At 42.2% G+C, this 16,846-nt stretch overlaps 1 protein-coding gene across 1 annotated transcript in view; it reads left to right on the forward strand.

Moving 5' to 3' along the window:
* igsf11 (immunoglobulin superfamily member 11) overlaps positions 1-16,846 on the forward strand; it is a 107,394-nt gene that overhangs the window by 24,610 nt on the left and 65,938 nt on the right. Inside the window, exon 2 of the mRNA XM_084351677.1 lies at positions 9,286-9,315. Within this exon, the coding sequence (XP_084207803.1) occupies positions 9,286-9,315 (30 nt within the window). The remainder of the gene's footprint in view (positions 1-9,285; positions 9,316-16,846) is intronic.

A 16,846-nucleotide genomic window follows, 5' to 3' on the forward strand; every position in this document is an offset into this window, starting at 1 on the left:
GACACATCTACTGTAGGCTAACACAAAGTGAAGCTAACCAACTGCTGGTAGCTTTATATAATTATTTATTGTATCAATCTTCTCTTGTAAATCTTAGTGAGCAAATCAGTGTTATTCCCAAAATGTTGAACTATTCCTGTATTTTATGGACTTTACGGACACACGGTTTGGGTCAGCCTTGTCCACATGCTCCAATAAACACAGAAAGCATTTTCAGACCAGTTTGGGGGTGATTTCCAAAAGAAGAATTTAGCAGTTGATGTGTTTTCTCTGTAAGTTATTTCAGCCCATGAGTCAAATTAAGGGAAATTACGCCTACTTTGGGAAACACTGGATCATTTATGACACTCCGGAAAGAAACTAAATACCTTCTTTTAGTTTCCGACGTGCGATGGAGGCCCGGTTGAGAGAGAATATGAAAATAATCTGGCTACCTCCACTTGCAGATTGACTGTTAAATGACCTTCTGATAAAAGCATATGTGAATCCACTAAGTTGGCTCCAGCCGTCTCATGCTGCAACATATCTTGTGCCAGACTGAGCCACTTTTACGGCTCCTATTTCTTTCACACTTATTCCAATTAAAACGTAACTTGTGATTAAAGGACAGCAGTCTGCCTGGTAATATGTACGGCGTGTGGAAGTGCCTTTAACCGAGAGAGACGGATACAGACAACGTGTGTGAGTCTGGTGTCATGTCTTTGTCGTTATCTTTGCTTAACTGTGCGTTTGTATATGCACGTGTGTGAGTGTGTGCATGTGCTTTTATTATCTTGGCTTATTGGACGTCTGCGCCAGCAGTTCTCAGTTCACACTTGGGGTTAATTGACCTCTGGAGACGACTCTCTCCGCAGTGATAATGAATGTGAGGATGATATGATTATTCTGCATTTGCTCTCGAGATTTGTCGGAAGCTTTGAGTCATTTTTTAAATGACACATTTGAACGCTTCGTCTCTCATATTTCAAATCTTTCTTTGAAGCCTTGTGACAGAAATATTGCCAGGATATTGCTGGTGTTGGAGGGTTTGCTTTTTAAATTTGTATCATTTTAAGACTAACAATTATTTTCATTGTCGATTAATCTGCCAGTTATTTGGAGATTATCACAATTTCCAAGAACCAAAAGTGGCTTAAAATGTTTTCTTTTATTTAAATAAACCAATCTTTACATTCAAGCAGCTAGAACCAGCAAAAAATTGACATTTTCTGCTTGAAAAATGACTTAAATAATAAATTGATTATCAGTATAGCTGGCAATCAGTTTTCTTTCCATCACCAATCGATTAATCGCTCTATTTAAAGATGGGTGTTGGGTATTTAAGGTATTCTTTTCCTACCAAAGTGGCCAAATTGCAGCCTGTTTAAACCAACTGCAGTCCTGTTAATAAATCAAGTTGACATGTATACACTTAGACGGCCCACTAACGCAATTATTTTCAGGTAATAAGTTTCCCTCAAAATACATTTCCAGTGTTTTGTAGCAGAACTCGTCATTTGTTTTGTTCACGTGCAGATGAATATTATATGAGCAATATTAAAAGGTCTGATCATCAATGATTAATAGTCTTTGTGCTGTAATGTAGGTTAGGGCCCAGGAGGCAAGCAAGCTGGAACGTAAAACAAACAAATCATTCTCCATAAAGGAAAACATCTTTTAACACCCTCTCTGCTGCAGCCTGCATTGTAATGACCTGTATTCCCAATAACAAAGAGAGCTGACGATGAAAAATGATCAATGCGATGAAGTCATGAGGGGGTTTTAGTTACTTGTGTATACATTTGTTTGCAGCAATCTCAAGGACAGCGTGTGTTCTCCGATGTTAAACACACACGCGCGCGCGAGCGAGCACGTGCGCTCACTCAGAGGCATACACACCTACACAATCAAAGTGAGAAAACTAATGAAGCCTTTCTGAAACAAACAACTTGATTAAGACTCAGGAGGGGAGAGAATCAGGTGTGAACACCGTGGGTCATGAAATCATGTGTGAACGTATGCCAAGGATGTGTTTTTAAAAGATGCAGTTTGTGCGTTTTTAAGGTACGCTCCATCTCCAGAGGGAGTGTGTTTGGGCACGTTATCTCCAACACCGCTGCTCGCTACCTGGTGAGCATCTTCTGGCTGAACACACCGGCAGTAGAGCCGAGCGGAGGTTTGCCTCTGGGAGACACATTTTTGTCTCCTTGAAGCTGCGTTTCTTCGGTGTCCACTGAGGACTTCTCTTCCTTTACCTGCTCTCTCCTCTCAGACTGGCAGAAAGCTGTGAGTGAGGCGGACTAGAAAGACAAAAGAGGCATGTCTGACTCTGTGTGAGTGATTTTCATAATAGCAGCATATGAGAATGAAAAGAAAGTGACAATTAAAGATATTTCACTTCTCACAGCGCTCGAGTGTTTTGCAATAAAATCTTCAGACTCTTGTTGTCACGGCTCAAATGGTGTTCTCAGGAATGCAGGCCAAACTAAAAGGCGCCCCAGAGTGATTTGTCCTATTGGTGTCACTGTGTTTTTGGAGGAAGAATAAAGAGCTGGGTGATTCATTATAGAGAAGGTGCAAAGCTAGAAGGTAATTTAAAGTAATAAGGACAAAGACGAGGAGATTTCGAGAAAGTTAGTGGATTTAAGTCAGGCACAGCTTAGAGACCGACTGTCAGAAACCTTCTCAGCGTCCAGCTAACCTAGATGTGATCTCTTTTGTCGCGTTCCACTCTGTTTTTATTTCTTTTCTTTGGTAACTGAACGGACACGATGTGCAGTGTTGCAGCAGATTGGTTCCTGGATTCCAGGAGTGATTTGTTTAGAAGGGAGCATCCATTTGTGACTGTCAGCCTCATTTAAACCTGTTTTAACAGATGTGTGGGCCACGCCCATGCAGCAGCAGCAGCAGCGGGGGTTAAATTGGGATTTGTGAGGAGGAGAAGACCTTGTCCAAGGAGGAGTTGGTAATGCGTGGGCGATTTCTATTGAACACACTGTTGACAGTTTCATAAGGAGTGTTATTTAGTATCGATTATTGTAACTCTTCTGAGGAAGCAAAATTGACAATTTTTGCTTAAAAAAGTTAATGTACCAACAGCTTTGATTGTGCTGGACTCATCCCGAGCATGGCTGCTTTCTCCCCCAATGATTTCACTATATAAACTTTCAATCTGTGAGCAATAACTTGTGTGTTTGCTTGTGCAGAGAAGCATTTTAGTTAATAAGGCTACCGTGAGATCACAACGCCATATCCGAAGATTTAAATAATTCATGCGTGCGTAAATTGCGTGCCGCCCCTCTCTCAGTTTGGAGACACAGTATTGATCCTGCTGCTGTGTGGTGGCCACAGCAAAGTCAGAGAAAAGGGGGCCTACTTATACTGTTATTTGTTTGGTCAGCGTAGCGTGAGACAGTGTCTGAAAGTGGATGTGTGGACAAGTTCGATTTTGGATGGAGCTCAGGCCCAGCTGAACTCTTGGGCAGCAGAAACAAGCGGTGGACACTCTGCAAACTTAGTTGCTTATTTGCAAACCGGGAGCAACATTAGTCCCTTTTGGTCTGTATTCACTCTAAAAACATCTTTCTCTCAAGCAGCTAAATGCTACTAATCACCAGCTGGTTGCTAGCTGTTTGCTGTTTGCTTTTGGGCAGCTAGTGTCGAGTAGGTTTTTGTTGACAGCTGTCTGCTGCGCTGATGAGAGTGGGGGGACTGAATCAATCCAATAAAGTTTTGGGCCAAGAACAGAAACAACTGAGGAGTTACACCTGTCGCACACACACGTTATCCATTGTTAATATATAAATATTGTTTGCAGCACAGCCACTGTTATTTTATTTTGCGATTTAGATTCCATCTGCTTTCAGCTCTGAGCCTTTATCCTCCCAATTTAGTTTCTCACTTCCCAAATGCCGCGTGCGTCTTTGCATTTATTCCTACCGATGCATTTCAAAGTCCGAGCGAAACTGCCAGGGAACTGCAAATGAGCAATTACCAACATGGGTAAACACAGAGGCAGATGTTTGAACCGAGAACAAAGCTGCATAGATGAACACAAACGGCGATGTCAGACAGACAGAGACAGAGTAACAGAGAGGTTTGTGATATGTGCCTGTCAATGTTTTCTTTTACAATTTTTTTTTTTACTTGTGGTGAGAAAGAGGGGGGCAGCTGGGATGGCTTGGTCTCCATGGAAACTGACATTCCCTTGTAGGTGCTTGGCAGCCACCGCCAATTGTTGAGCTTGGGTAATGGTTTGAATTTTCTCCGTAAAGTGCCTCAGAGGTTGAGATTAAATTCAACCTGCTCGGGGTAGACTCACGCGGTGACTAATCACACCGTTTTTAGAGTGAAGGAAAGAAAGAGCTTAGTGGCATTCAGACAGCCTGTGATCATGTGTCGGATGTTTATTTTAGCTCTATTGTTCTTGGCTGCTAGACGCCCTGTAAAATATCACTTCTCATTCATTATAAAGCACTTCTTGCGTCGATAGTCACTGATTGCCCTTATATTCCAGACAGAACGAGGAGGGTATCCGACCATCATTACAGTGGTCCCTTTGATACAGTCCGACAATGCTGCTCCGACCATACTGTTCTACATTTGCATCATTTGTTCTCGGAGGCAGGGACTTCTGTCTGTCAGATCTGTTAACGGCTTGTTTTTCTCTTTTATTTCTGCACCCCCCCTTCCCTTTTCCCATGAGCCTTTGCTCCAGCTGGCAGACCTATCTGAACGAGCGCGGTCAGGCACCGCTGCTTAACAACTGATGAAATGATTGTTCCCCTCCGTCTCCAAGTGCCGAGCACTTAAGCCGGATGCGGCAGGTAGTGTGAAGGCCTGCTGCTGATGGGCCCGTGAACGTCAGCAGCTGAAGAGGATCGGCCGGGCAAAGCGTCAACCTCACGTCTGACAGCTCATGCAGAAAATATGAACAATTATTACTTTGTGCATCGTTGAGAATCGGAATCAAATTTGCAGACATGGGTCTACCTGAATAAGAAAAAGGCCTTTTTTCTAGTTTGGAGCTGCTGCTGTTGAATTTGTTCTAGTCCCACATAAAGAGGATGTAATGGGATTCCTTATTGAGCAAGTGCATGAGTCTTTGCTTCCAATGTTATAAGCAGAAAGATTCAATGTGTAATGGAAGCCAAAAGCAGGGGTGTCCAAACTGAAGCTTGATGGTGGATCATGGGACAAAGGCAAGCACCTGTTGAAATGTGTTGTTAAGATGCCAAATTGTACAAAGCTCCTGTAACCGACTGAAAGAATCACTCCGCTCAACATGCTCATGAAAAATGCTACTTGAACGCTCCTTATTCTGTTCAAAACCACCAGAACATCTCTTACACTTGTGACAATCATCCCCATTGTGGGATTTGTAGTCAAGAACTATGGGGTTGGTTGTCCATATGTTTCTTTTATAGACCTTATTCACGAGGCGGCCATTGTCCTCTGACGTCATGTTCAGGGTGGTCATGCTGCTGTTTTCCAGATCACAGATAGCAAAAGTGTTATCTTTTCACCATTTCACGACTGATCAGCAACTGAAAAGATGAAGGACAGTGAAAATCTGTAGGGGCATGAGGCCATCTTTCAGGGTAAAACATCATATTTGACAACATTCAACCACTTCCTAGTTAACATTGCTGTTTGATTACATTCAGTGCATCGCTTCACTTTCAGGTTTAAATAAATGCATTCAAGATGTACGTTGATATTTCAGAATTAATTTAGGCCTTTCTTATCGTATTGTGTAACACTATCAAATGGTGATGTTAGCTAGGAAGTGGTTGAATGCTAACAAAGAATTAAAACAGTTTCATTTAATTGACATGCAACAACCCAACATGCAACACACCTCCTGCATCGAGAGAACATAAACAGGAATAATCATCCCTCTAGGTGCATTTCTATCCTTATATTATTTTCTAAAGACAATACAAAGAGCAATGATACTTAAACTCATCCTTATGTCAGTCACTCAACGTCACATGTGACTGTCAAGCCTGAGGAGAGTGAGACAAGCGACCCTAACTGGGATCTTGTGCTGGGAGCTAAGCTAACAACCACATGTTGTTACCTAGCTAAAGAGAAACCTAAACTGTAGCTCTCCTTTCATACTTTTAATTAATAAGCCTCGAAGAGAAACACAGATGAGTTGAGTATTTACACTGTGACATGAAAAACACTCACAAGTCCTCTCACCTCAGTGTCTTACTCCTGAAATGACCCTGTAGGTGACCATTGATCAGAACATTTAAGTGGAAACATTTTTTAAGAGATGAATGTGACAATCAACCCCGCTCTCCCCTACTCATGCCAAATGGATACAAAACCCAGGGCTGTTTATGATGGGGCCAAATGAGTTTTGATCCCGAGACTCAAAATATTTTGCACACATTTTTTGTAAACCCTGACATGAAATCTTGCATGAACAGCACTGGCATTGTGCATGTGCAAGTAGCTGATTGTAAGGGCTTATTTGTATGCCACAGCAGCTCCTGTTGTTTCCCCGGCTCCTGTGGCCTGGGTGGTCAGTCTCAGTCCAGCATGAGAGAATCAAAGGTTCGCTGCAGAGGACAGATCGTAACTGCCAATGTCTCCTCTTTTCACGGTCTTGTGAATGGAACAACAGTGCACGACAATGAAGCAGTGTTCTGCATGAAAAGAAAACAGACTGATTGTTTGAAACTGTAAAAGTATATTAAAGGCTAGTTTATTTACTCCGCTTGTATATCGTCAGATCTGAAGAAAGTAAGTCTTGAGAAAGAACTGTTATTTAGCAAAGTAAAGAGATAAAAACACACACCTAAATGTATGTTTCTCCCAGGAGAAGCCATGTCAAGTGGTTTCGTCCTGGCAGAATGCTTTTATCACTGATGATAACACTCAAAGCACTTTCAGTGAATGTGAATCTCAAACACTCACTGTAGCTCAGCGAAATGTCACTGATCAACCCGCAGCCAGCACTGGACCATCCCACAGAGTGCCTGCTATCAGACAGCAGATGTAGCGGGCATCTGTTAGTACATGTACAGACCAATAGAGAACATGGTCTGTCATCCTGCAGACATGAGCTGGGTTGTCCAAGTGCACCCACGTCAGACTGGAAACCAGTAATTGAGGGCAGAGTGGTTGGGGGAATTGGGGAGAAAATGTTGTTTTGGAGAATTTACTACTGGCAGTGTCGGTGGGCGCAATTTGGCACTGGGAGGCGTATAAAACATTCATTCATATTCCCAGTCAATCTATTATTTATTATGTATCAAAATGATGATGTAAACATATCTACAAAGTATTTTCTGTTATGTCCTCTGTGAGGGCAGTGAGCAGTACCAGGACTTCTTGGCATGGAGCTGAAATAATGAAGCAATCTTGCAATTTAACAATATATTTAAAGTGCCCTCTCAGTGACCTCTGTTATAGACTTTATACTTTAATACTGCACCAGTAACATGTAGGCTGCTACCATACAGAGGTCAAATACAAAAAAAATATTAAAAAAAAAATTGGGACTGGTTGTATAAAATGTAAATAAGAAGAGAATAGAAATGTTTGCAAAAAACTCTGAACTTGGTGCATTCTGCTTTTGTTTATGTTTTACATAGTGTCTCAACTTCTTTGGAAGCAGGGTGGTGGGTTGATTGCTGCCCATTTGAATGATGTTTTCTTTTGTTAAAGTGTATTTTACAAATTAAGTATGTTTAGAGCTCTTGGGGATTTGAGTACTTCTGCATGTTAAAAAAGTAGTGTAAAGTCTTTTGTGGCTCCAGAGAAAGCTGCAAGTAATCTGATATAGTGCCTCTAGTGATGTCACAGTTGGCAGTTGCATTGTGGGAACACTGTTGAACTCAAAAAGTTAAAAAACAAATGATCATAATCAATGCAGCAGAATGAGAGAGATCCCTTTTTTATTCCACACATTCTTCTTCCTTTTCAAAACCTGGCGCCTACATGACCCACAATGCAACTTACTACTGAGTGACATCACTGGAGTCGCTTTATCAGATTACATGCAGCTTCCTCTGGTGCCACAAAAGGCTTTATGCTACTTTTTCCACATATGCAGTAGTACCCCTCAACCTGTAGACACACTTGTAAAATTGGTGGCATTACCCTTTAAGGATGTCAAGGTAACCACTGATCTATGTGATGCACTGGTCTGAGGAGATACGCTGTCAGTCAGTGGGGTAGAGGGCGAGGGATTCACACCACGCCCTCTCAAGCCCGACAAGCTACCATTAACTCTGACAAGCGACAGCTGGACAGCAAACACAAACCAAAGCTAAGTTATTAGTATAAATTGTAACTTTCTTGCTGGTACAGCAACAGAATGAAATGTGGAAATACTTCCAGCCACATGAGACTAGTGTGCTCCTTAGTTAGAGCCGCTCCGTCCACTACATGTCAGACAACCTCGTCGAAGCAGAGGCGATGTGCCAGAGCTCACTGAGTCGAGGGAGTTCTGGACTAGTTAGTTAATTAGTTATAATGTACATATGTTGGGCTATTGAAAACAAAAATAACCAAAGGTGACATCCTTAACTCTAGTTTTATAGTATTTGCAGCCTGTCAGATGCAAGTCAATGGAGGCACATCTTGCTGCTGTCTGATTTAATTTTGCCAGGCAGAGATATAAAATAAAGTTAGCTTGGGTTCATGTGTTATAGTGACATGTCCGATATGTTTTTTGCAAGTACGGGTGTATCTGAGCGTGTGCGCAAACATGTAAAAGAATACTTTCTCTGTGTCTGCATTGCAGAAGTGCACCCAGTTTGTGTGTGCACGTGGCGTGTCCTTAGCACATGTGGTTGTTGACTTTTTTTTTTAGTGGTTATGCATCCATGCACAATAATTACTTTATGCTCAGTGCTAGAGAAGGATTTAATTAACTGTCCCCTGTCAGGGTAGATAATTAGTCAATAACACACACACACACACACACACACAAACACACACACACTCTCTTTCATACACACACAGAGAATAAGTCAATATGTTGTCCATCCTAACAGTAAAGCTGAGACTAGACCGCACTAACAATTACTTGCTGTTGCAGGAACATAAAGTACAAGTCTTGAGTGACACGGCTCAATAGGCAATTACAGAGGAGCATTGAGAAAAGCTGCAGACAGGAGCAGAGCATGGTGTGGGTTCTGTCTGCCCACAGAGACGGGCTAATGTTGTTGATTTTGCTTTAAATGGCTTCATCAGTGTGGCAGCGCGCTATATGATTTTCCTCAGCCTCGCTCGTGTTAACTCTGAACGCAGCAGTAATTATATTTTCCTCTTCTTTTTTTGCAGGTTCGAGGTTTGATCTACACACAGGGAAAGGTAAAAATATATATATATATTTAACTTACTTCCGGATTGCTTTGTTCTTACTCCACTGTCTTTTTCTCTGCATGCAGAGGGATACAGGATGATTAGCAGGCATTAGTATGGAGTTATGCTGTGTGTGTTCGCGCTGTGTGTGGATGGATATCGAGGCATTATTGGGGAGATTTGTGGGCCACTTTGTCGCTGTTCTCACCGCATGCTCACACATGCAGTTAGCGGAGCCTGTTATGCTAATCGTAGTGAACATAAAACATGGATTAGGGGTGTCTTATGGTATCAGCCATAATCACAAGTAAACGCCTCCTGAAATACTCCGGCACACAGGCACCTGCTGCAGAAAATATTACGCCTTTAACGACTGGCAGGATGTTTCTCCCAACTGATTTTACTAAATCACACAAGAACAATAGACTAATAATTCTCCATTTCATCTCTCCTGTATAAGTACTTAATTTGTTTTTAGGATGACAATTATAGCTGTTTTGGGTTTTGCCATCTAGGCAGGATTTGATCATTACGGTGATGGTGCACCTACAGCTCTTTTTGGTCTATTTCTGGCAGATGGAGTCTGTAACGGTTTATGTCTGCGGCCTCCCCTCTGTAGATCCCAGAGTATTTTAGTCCAGAATAATCCCCACCATCTGCTGTCTCCTCTACTACGTTTTAGTGCTCAGTATCTCTCCCTCTATCTGTCTCTCTGGTTTATTTCCTGCTGCATTTCCTCTTCTTGTTTTCCCTGTATTTTACTGTCAATCCCTCCCAGCTGCGTTTTTTTTTTTTTTTTTTTTAAATTGTGATGCCTCTCCTCCTCTCCCATTCAGGCTCTAAACTCAGTCTCCATCACCGTCTTCAATGCCAATCCAACTGCTCCTTCTCTCTCATGGGTTTTAATTTTCTCCCCCTTTCCTGCCGTCCACTTTCCCATAATCTCTTCCTCATGACTTCCTTTTAATATACGCCTTTTTTCCTGTTGTAAATCTCTGGATGTCTGTACATGCTCTGCTCCTCGGTGTTTCTCTCTTTATCCCTCTCGCTGTCTGTCGACACATACACGCCCACGCCAACCACTCTCCACATGCTGTCAAATCCTAATCTGGGCTTCATGAACACAGACTACACCCCCTGGTTTCTAATGTGAAAGTCCTAAAAATCCACCCCAATGGGAATGCATGGAGCTACATGTTGTACAGTATGTGCTTTACTTCAGCAAAACTACTAAGCAGGATTTGGTTGCACCAGCGCTCCGTAACTCCGTGGCAATGAGAGAAAGTCAATGAGCTGTAACACAACATCCTAATATAACAGTTTTACAAAGCCAAATGTTCCCTCAGACCTACCTGATTTTTTTTTTCTACATAAGCAGCCATATTGGGTCATTTAGTTTAAGATCCTCTCCATTAATGTTTTAAGGCACACATAAAAAGTGTGTCCGACTTGCGTCTGACTTTTGCAGCAAAAGAGGGCACCCGTTCCTTCAATCATGCTCGTATTCCTGCCTCTTAAAATCAGATTTTCAATGAGCTCATAGAAAATTCACACTTTGAGCAATGAATGTGAACACAGCTTTCTAGTGTCAGACTCTGCACATACATCATTCGACACAGTGAAGCTCAAACATTCACCTGAAGGAACAAGAAAAAAAAGACTTTTTTGAGTGAAGGTGGATTTTAATGTTATTGATACAGATGTTTGGTGAAATGTAATTTCCGTCAGATCACGTGTGAAAATCCTATTCCATTCATCCTGTCACAGTCACTCTGTAGAGGATCATTTATTGTCATACATTAGCATGCTAGCGACAACACATACACTCGACAGTGGTTTAAATACTGAGTAACACATCTCTGTGTGAGAGCTCTTTTGTGCAGTGTGACCCGTTTTAATTGAGCTATGTGTAAAGGCCGCTGAGGGTCCCTCACTCAAACCAAAACAAAAGACATAAGTAGTTTGGTATCACGGGAGTTGTTTACTTTATTGTTAAGCAGCCACTTTTGCCAATAAAAAAATATTTCTACCTGCACGACTTCCTTCCTCAATCTCTGAATCTCTCCAGGAAACCAAATGAAATGCACGGGTACTTTGAACAAAATGACTGATTTCTCTGTTTTTTTATTGGAAATGTTTAGGATAATGTAAGCTGTTGCAACCTGATCGAGGAGAGCCAGCGACAACTACCTGCAAATCTTTGCTGGCAACGCTGCTGACAAAAGCAGAAGATCTTACAGGCTGCCAGCTCATTCACACTGCTTGATGATACCTTGTAAAGGCCGTAGTTTATCACAGAGCATTACAATTACAAAGGAACTTAACAGACACCCCCAAGTGTCTTTAAGCATCACTATACCTGAGAAATCAAACAGGCAATTTCACAAAGGATGAAAAGTTGATTGCAGCGTTTTATTTTCAAATACTTATTTCAATCTAAAAATTGTACGGCGATTTTGGGATCTGATAAAATATGAAAAATGTACCAGCTCAACAGAGCAGCAGTAGTTATGGTCGCTTGCTTGGGAAAAATCTCATTTGAAATACAGAAGGCTCTCATCTTCCTCTACAAGTACCACAAAGGTGCCCAGGGAGAAAGCACTTGACTCTCTGCTGCTCCGCTGCAGTTGTTCCCTGGCAAATGGTACATGACTACTGCAGAGATCCTCAAAGTGTGCACGACTGTATCCCTCCTTTTCCTCTGCCCTCCTCCCTCAGACTGATGCTCTCAGCGAGGCTGAGCTCTTTGTCAAATTAATACAACTGAGAACATGACACCAACACTTGACTCAGCGCAGAGACACATGCATTTATGACATCGACGATCTCCGCGGAGAGGAGTTCAGCGTGCTTCAGGTACGAGGGTACAAGGTTTTTCTCCTTGATATGTTCAGTGTGTGCTGTGCGTGCCCCTAAGTGGCTCCAAACAACAGCAGTGACAACATTAGCAACCAAAATACAGACAGGTATGACATCAGCACTCCGGTGACATGGTTGTCAGCCATGTACAGCACATTTTTGTCCCGGCACACAGCTGGATTAACAATGACTGAATGGATTAGTGAGTGTGTGTGTGTGCGAAAGCGAGAGAGTCAGACAGAGGCAGAATGATAAAACACGGTGGTGACTCCTGTGTCAAGTGGGTATTTGATAAAGCCGGATACCTTAAACAGATACTGATAATACCCCGAGATCATCATATTTTGGCGCTGCCGCCAGTGACATCACAAAACCATGCACTCCTCACATACATGCGAGCTCACACACGCACACACACCCGTACACCGACGCCACTGAGCAGACCATATCCTCGTCATCTGCCCCAAATCCATTAACGCTGGGAGTCACAACCTCATCCATCCACTCCTCTCCCTCAATTTCCTCCTCTTCCGCTTCCTCCCCTCTCATTCTTTCCCAGACATCAGGTCCCCACGTCCTCTGTGAGTGCGTCTGAAATGACACGAACGTAGACAGTAAAACAGTGAGATTAAGCATGTAGGTGTTCGCAGCCCCCGTGGGCGCTCGCGGTTCAGCTTTTTAAGTGGCACCCAAACAGCCAGCCTCTCTGTACGCCACTCAGAATGACAAATGTATCAGTGCTCATCATTTTACAGTCCTCTGAGAGCAGCAAAAGCAGATGGAGATGACTACAGCTGAAGCTAATCCAGAAAACGCCTGCATCTTGAGGTTTAAGGCCACAGTTGTCCTTGAAGATCTTTTTTTTGTGTGTGTGTTAAATTTAATGTTAATAATATTAAAATCTGCATGGATCACCCCCCACAGTCTGGAATGCATTTGAACCCTGTATTAATAGCTAAATTGAACCGTCATAGTGTGAAATACAGTTTTACTACTGCTCTTACATTTTAACATCTCAGTGCTTAGTATAGATAGTGCTGAGGCGCTGTAGTGCTGACACTGAGCGAGACTACAGAGTGTTGACCGAGGATTTATTACAAGAGCTCATAATACAAGAGTTATGTTATAAAATAAATAAATACAAAAACACAATTATTATTAATAAATGCAATAATGTATAATGCTTATTTATTTGTGTATAATGTATATTATATTTCAAGTTTACATCAAGTTTGATGCTCATTAGGACATATTATGTTAAATAAAGCATTAGTTCATTCCTTTAAGAGTCAATTGTAACAGATAGAAATAATAATAATAATAATAATAACAATAATAACAACAATAATAATAATAATAATTATTATTATTATGATTGTGTAGTAATGTTTACTGTGATGCCGTCTGTGTTGGTTCATTGTAATGTGAACATCTCACACTGTTGCAACCCTATTTATGATGCATTCAGTGAATGGTGGTGACGGCAGGCAGAGAGAGAGGGAAGGGCAAAGTAGATAAAATTAATTTACCCTAACCCTATGTTTCTTTTGCTGATCCGAAAAATGATCCAATCCGCGACTCAAAACCATGATACGACTCAAACCATGAGCTTTGTACCACTATGTATATGTGTGTGTGTGTCAGCATATGTGTGTGTATGACAGTAGTATGATTGCCAGCTGGGCCATTTATGCTAAAACTGCCTCTCTGCTGCTGTAAATTGCTTTGGATTGCTGTTAATAGCTACTTTTGCCATTTCCCTGCGAGTCCGATATTAAAATCTGCCATGATGTCATTCTTCTGCGGCTCTTTCATCCTCGTCGCTCCAATGTATTCCTCGGATTACTGTATTTGAACATTGCGTAGTGCTCTGAGAATGTCAGTAATGAGTATAAGGCATGCAATCTGCTTGACTATTCAAAAACGCTCCTAATTGAAACGCTGAAAAGACAGCTCGAGCTAATCAGCTTAGAGATGTAGTCCACAGTTGACGGATAATAAAGAGGATCTTAGTGCTGAAGAGTCTATTACTGTACCACCCATGTAATGAGAGTTCACATAATATTACCTGAGGACAATGGAGGGATAGGGAAGTCAGGGGGGAGAGCAGAGGGCGGCAAGAATGGATGAGTAAAAGGTTGCGGGAGGCTGGGGCGAGGGCTCCTAATGTTCAACAGAGGGTTTAAAAAAGAGAAGAATCACATTAAAGGGAAGGAACACCTAATGCATCAAAGCAAGTTTGTTAAAACGAGTTTTAACCTGAGATTTAAAGGTCATGAGTGAGGTAATGAGGTGAACTGAGAGTGTTGGTGCATGAGAGTGTAATGCTCACAAATTCAATGTATACTGGAGCCAAATCATGGCAGTAAATCCTTAAATTCAAATGTAAAATCTACTAAGATTCAGTGCTACGGTTACGGTTCTGACATGATGTGTCTTGGGGAATAACGCTGCAGTGAGTACAGGTAACATCGCAGCGTCAAAGTGCGCTGATGGCTCCAGTGGAAGCATAAAATGCCACAGGGCGACACTCCGAACTGTCTGTCACTCATCTCTCTCGCACTTTCACTCCCTCTCGCACCCTCTCTGACCCTCCAACCTCGTCTCTCCACACACACACACACATAAACACAGACAGAGGTCAGTGTGTGCAGTATGAGTGGAATGACACAATGAACACTAGCACCTTTCCAAGCAGCTGTACTAAAAGAAGGTGACCACAGTGTGACATGAAATCTGGCCTGAGAGTAAACAAGTAACCCCCCGCTCTTCTTACCCTTTGGTAAAGTTCACTTGGAAATTCTGGAGATTGCACTTTATAATATCCTAATCCTATCAAAGTTAAGCAAACACCAAATGGTGTTAGACGTGTGTGCCAATTAGTTATGGAAGGGTCTCAGTGTGATCAGATGTCCAATTCAAATAAGCCTGTCCTTGCACCGACTGCCCTCATAGTTGGCACAATACATGAGCTCCTAATAACATTTCCACACACTTAGTTTACTTGATACCTTGTCTTTCTTTAGTATTCTTAAGTGTGAGACAATATTTTGTCAACGTAGAGAAATAATCAAAGAAAAAGATTCCCCTGCAAGCTCTCAAACTAACACGTTATACCTCGTTTGAGCAAAACAGCAAGTTGTGGTTTTACAGAGGAACATGTGCTGCACTGTTGCCATTGGTTACACAACTTTTTGGTTTAAACAACCAGCTTTTAGTCTGATTTTGTTCCATTTTCCTCCAAAGTCAGAGCTCGAAATGACGTCACAGTCGAGTTGATCGCGTTCAAGTAATTTAGGAAAACAAGTTTAAGTCAGCATAGCCATTGTTAGCCATGTTAGCAATTCAAAATTGATGACGAGGCGTGGTAATTTGCACATACAAACATCCAAGCAACATGTCCACAGATAAAAAGTCGGACAGTACTGTGTGGAAGACACATTTAGTGAGATACAAATGAGACAGAAGAGCTAAAAAACAATATAGTGTACAGGCCTCACAGTGGTTGATGCACGGTGCAGCCGTCTTGGATTTTTAATGACTTCAGGGAGCGGTCCAGTTGAAATTGCTGACTTGTAACTCAGAAAATAGAAATTCTGACCTCCCAGTTCAGGTGTAACGCACCATTACACCAATTCAGGCAAGTTGTTCCTCCATGTTTTCAGCCTTTATTCTAAGTTAAGACAACTGACTGCTGCATTTTAGCTTGATTCTATCCTATTGTAATCTCTTTTTTTCTCTCATGAAGTGCCAAGAATGTAATATATATTAGACTCTGTCTGCTCTGCCCTCCAGCCAGGGATAGGACTACTTCCTCTCTACATGTGTAAGGTGGGCAGATGCCAGCCACAGGGACGGAAGAAAAAGGGCACAGCTAAAGTCCCGCTGCTCATTACCGTCGACGTCACTATCATTAATCATCGCAACTTCAAGTATCTGAGACCTGCAGGATATAAACTACGAGTAAGGCTCAAAGGGTGGCAGCAATTTGGTATGGCCTCGCCGTTATATGTAGGCCAAGACAAAGTGACGACAGCCGTGTGTTTGCTTTTAACGAGGTCAGTGACTGAGGTGGTTTCTTACTGTTTGTTGACGCCTGAGAATCTGCTCGCCCATATTGTTCAATTTCGCAAAAGTAAGCTCCCGTCTCATTGAGGTTTTTCTGTGCGGCGGCAGAATATTTTTTTCTTGAGGATGTTTTTGCTGTACCGTTTTCTGGTGAGATATCTTTTCCAACCAGAGGTGTGTGTAAATTGAGGAAGACATTGTGGTGTGGTAAGGTTGAGGTCAGGCCCTGAGGCTCAGGCAATGGTTAGCGTCAGGCAGCTAATTTAGAAAGTGTTGTGTCAGAGTAATAGGATCTGAGAGGAAACTCCTGATGCATATTGCACCGACACACACACACACAAGCATACACACACACACACACTAGGCTGACTAACCACTGACACTACACACTTGACCCATTTGCCTTCATGGAACAACTATTCATTGTAAGTAAATTAAAGAAAAGATGTGCGTGGAAGGAGAGGGGAGCAAGAGTGCTTTGTAAGGACAGACAACAGATGGAGAGGAAATATGGTGAGTTCAGAGAGGTGGGGCTGGAAGAGGGGAGTTAAAAGTTTGTCTGTGATCGACAGAGAGGGGAAGGCGAGGACTGAAAAGAGTCGGGGGAGGGAAG

This window comes from Pagrus pagrus (assembly GCF_965226575.1).
Source record: "Pagrus pagrus genome assembly, chromosome: 4".
In the NCBI taxonomy this organism is placed as follows: domain Eukaryota; kingdom Metazoa; phylum Chordata; class Actinopteri; order Spariformes; family Sparidae; genus Pagrus; species Pagrus pagrus.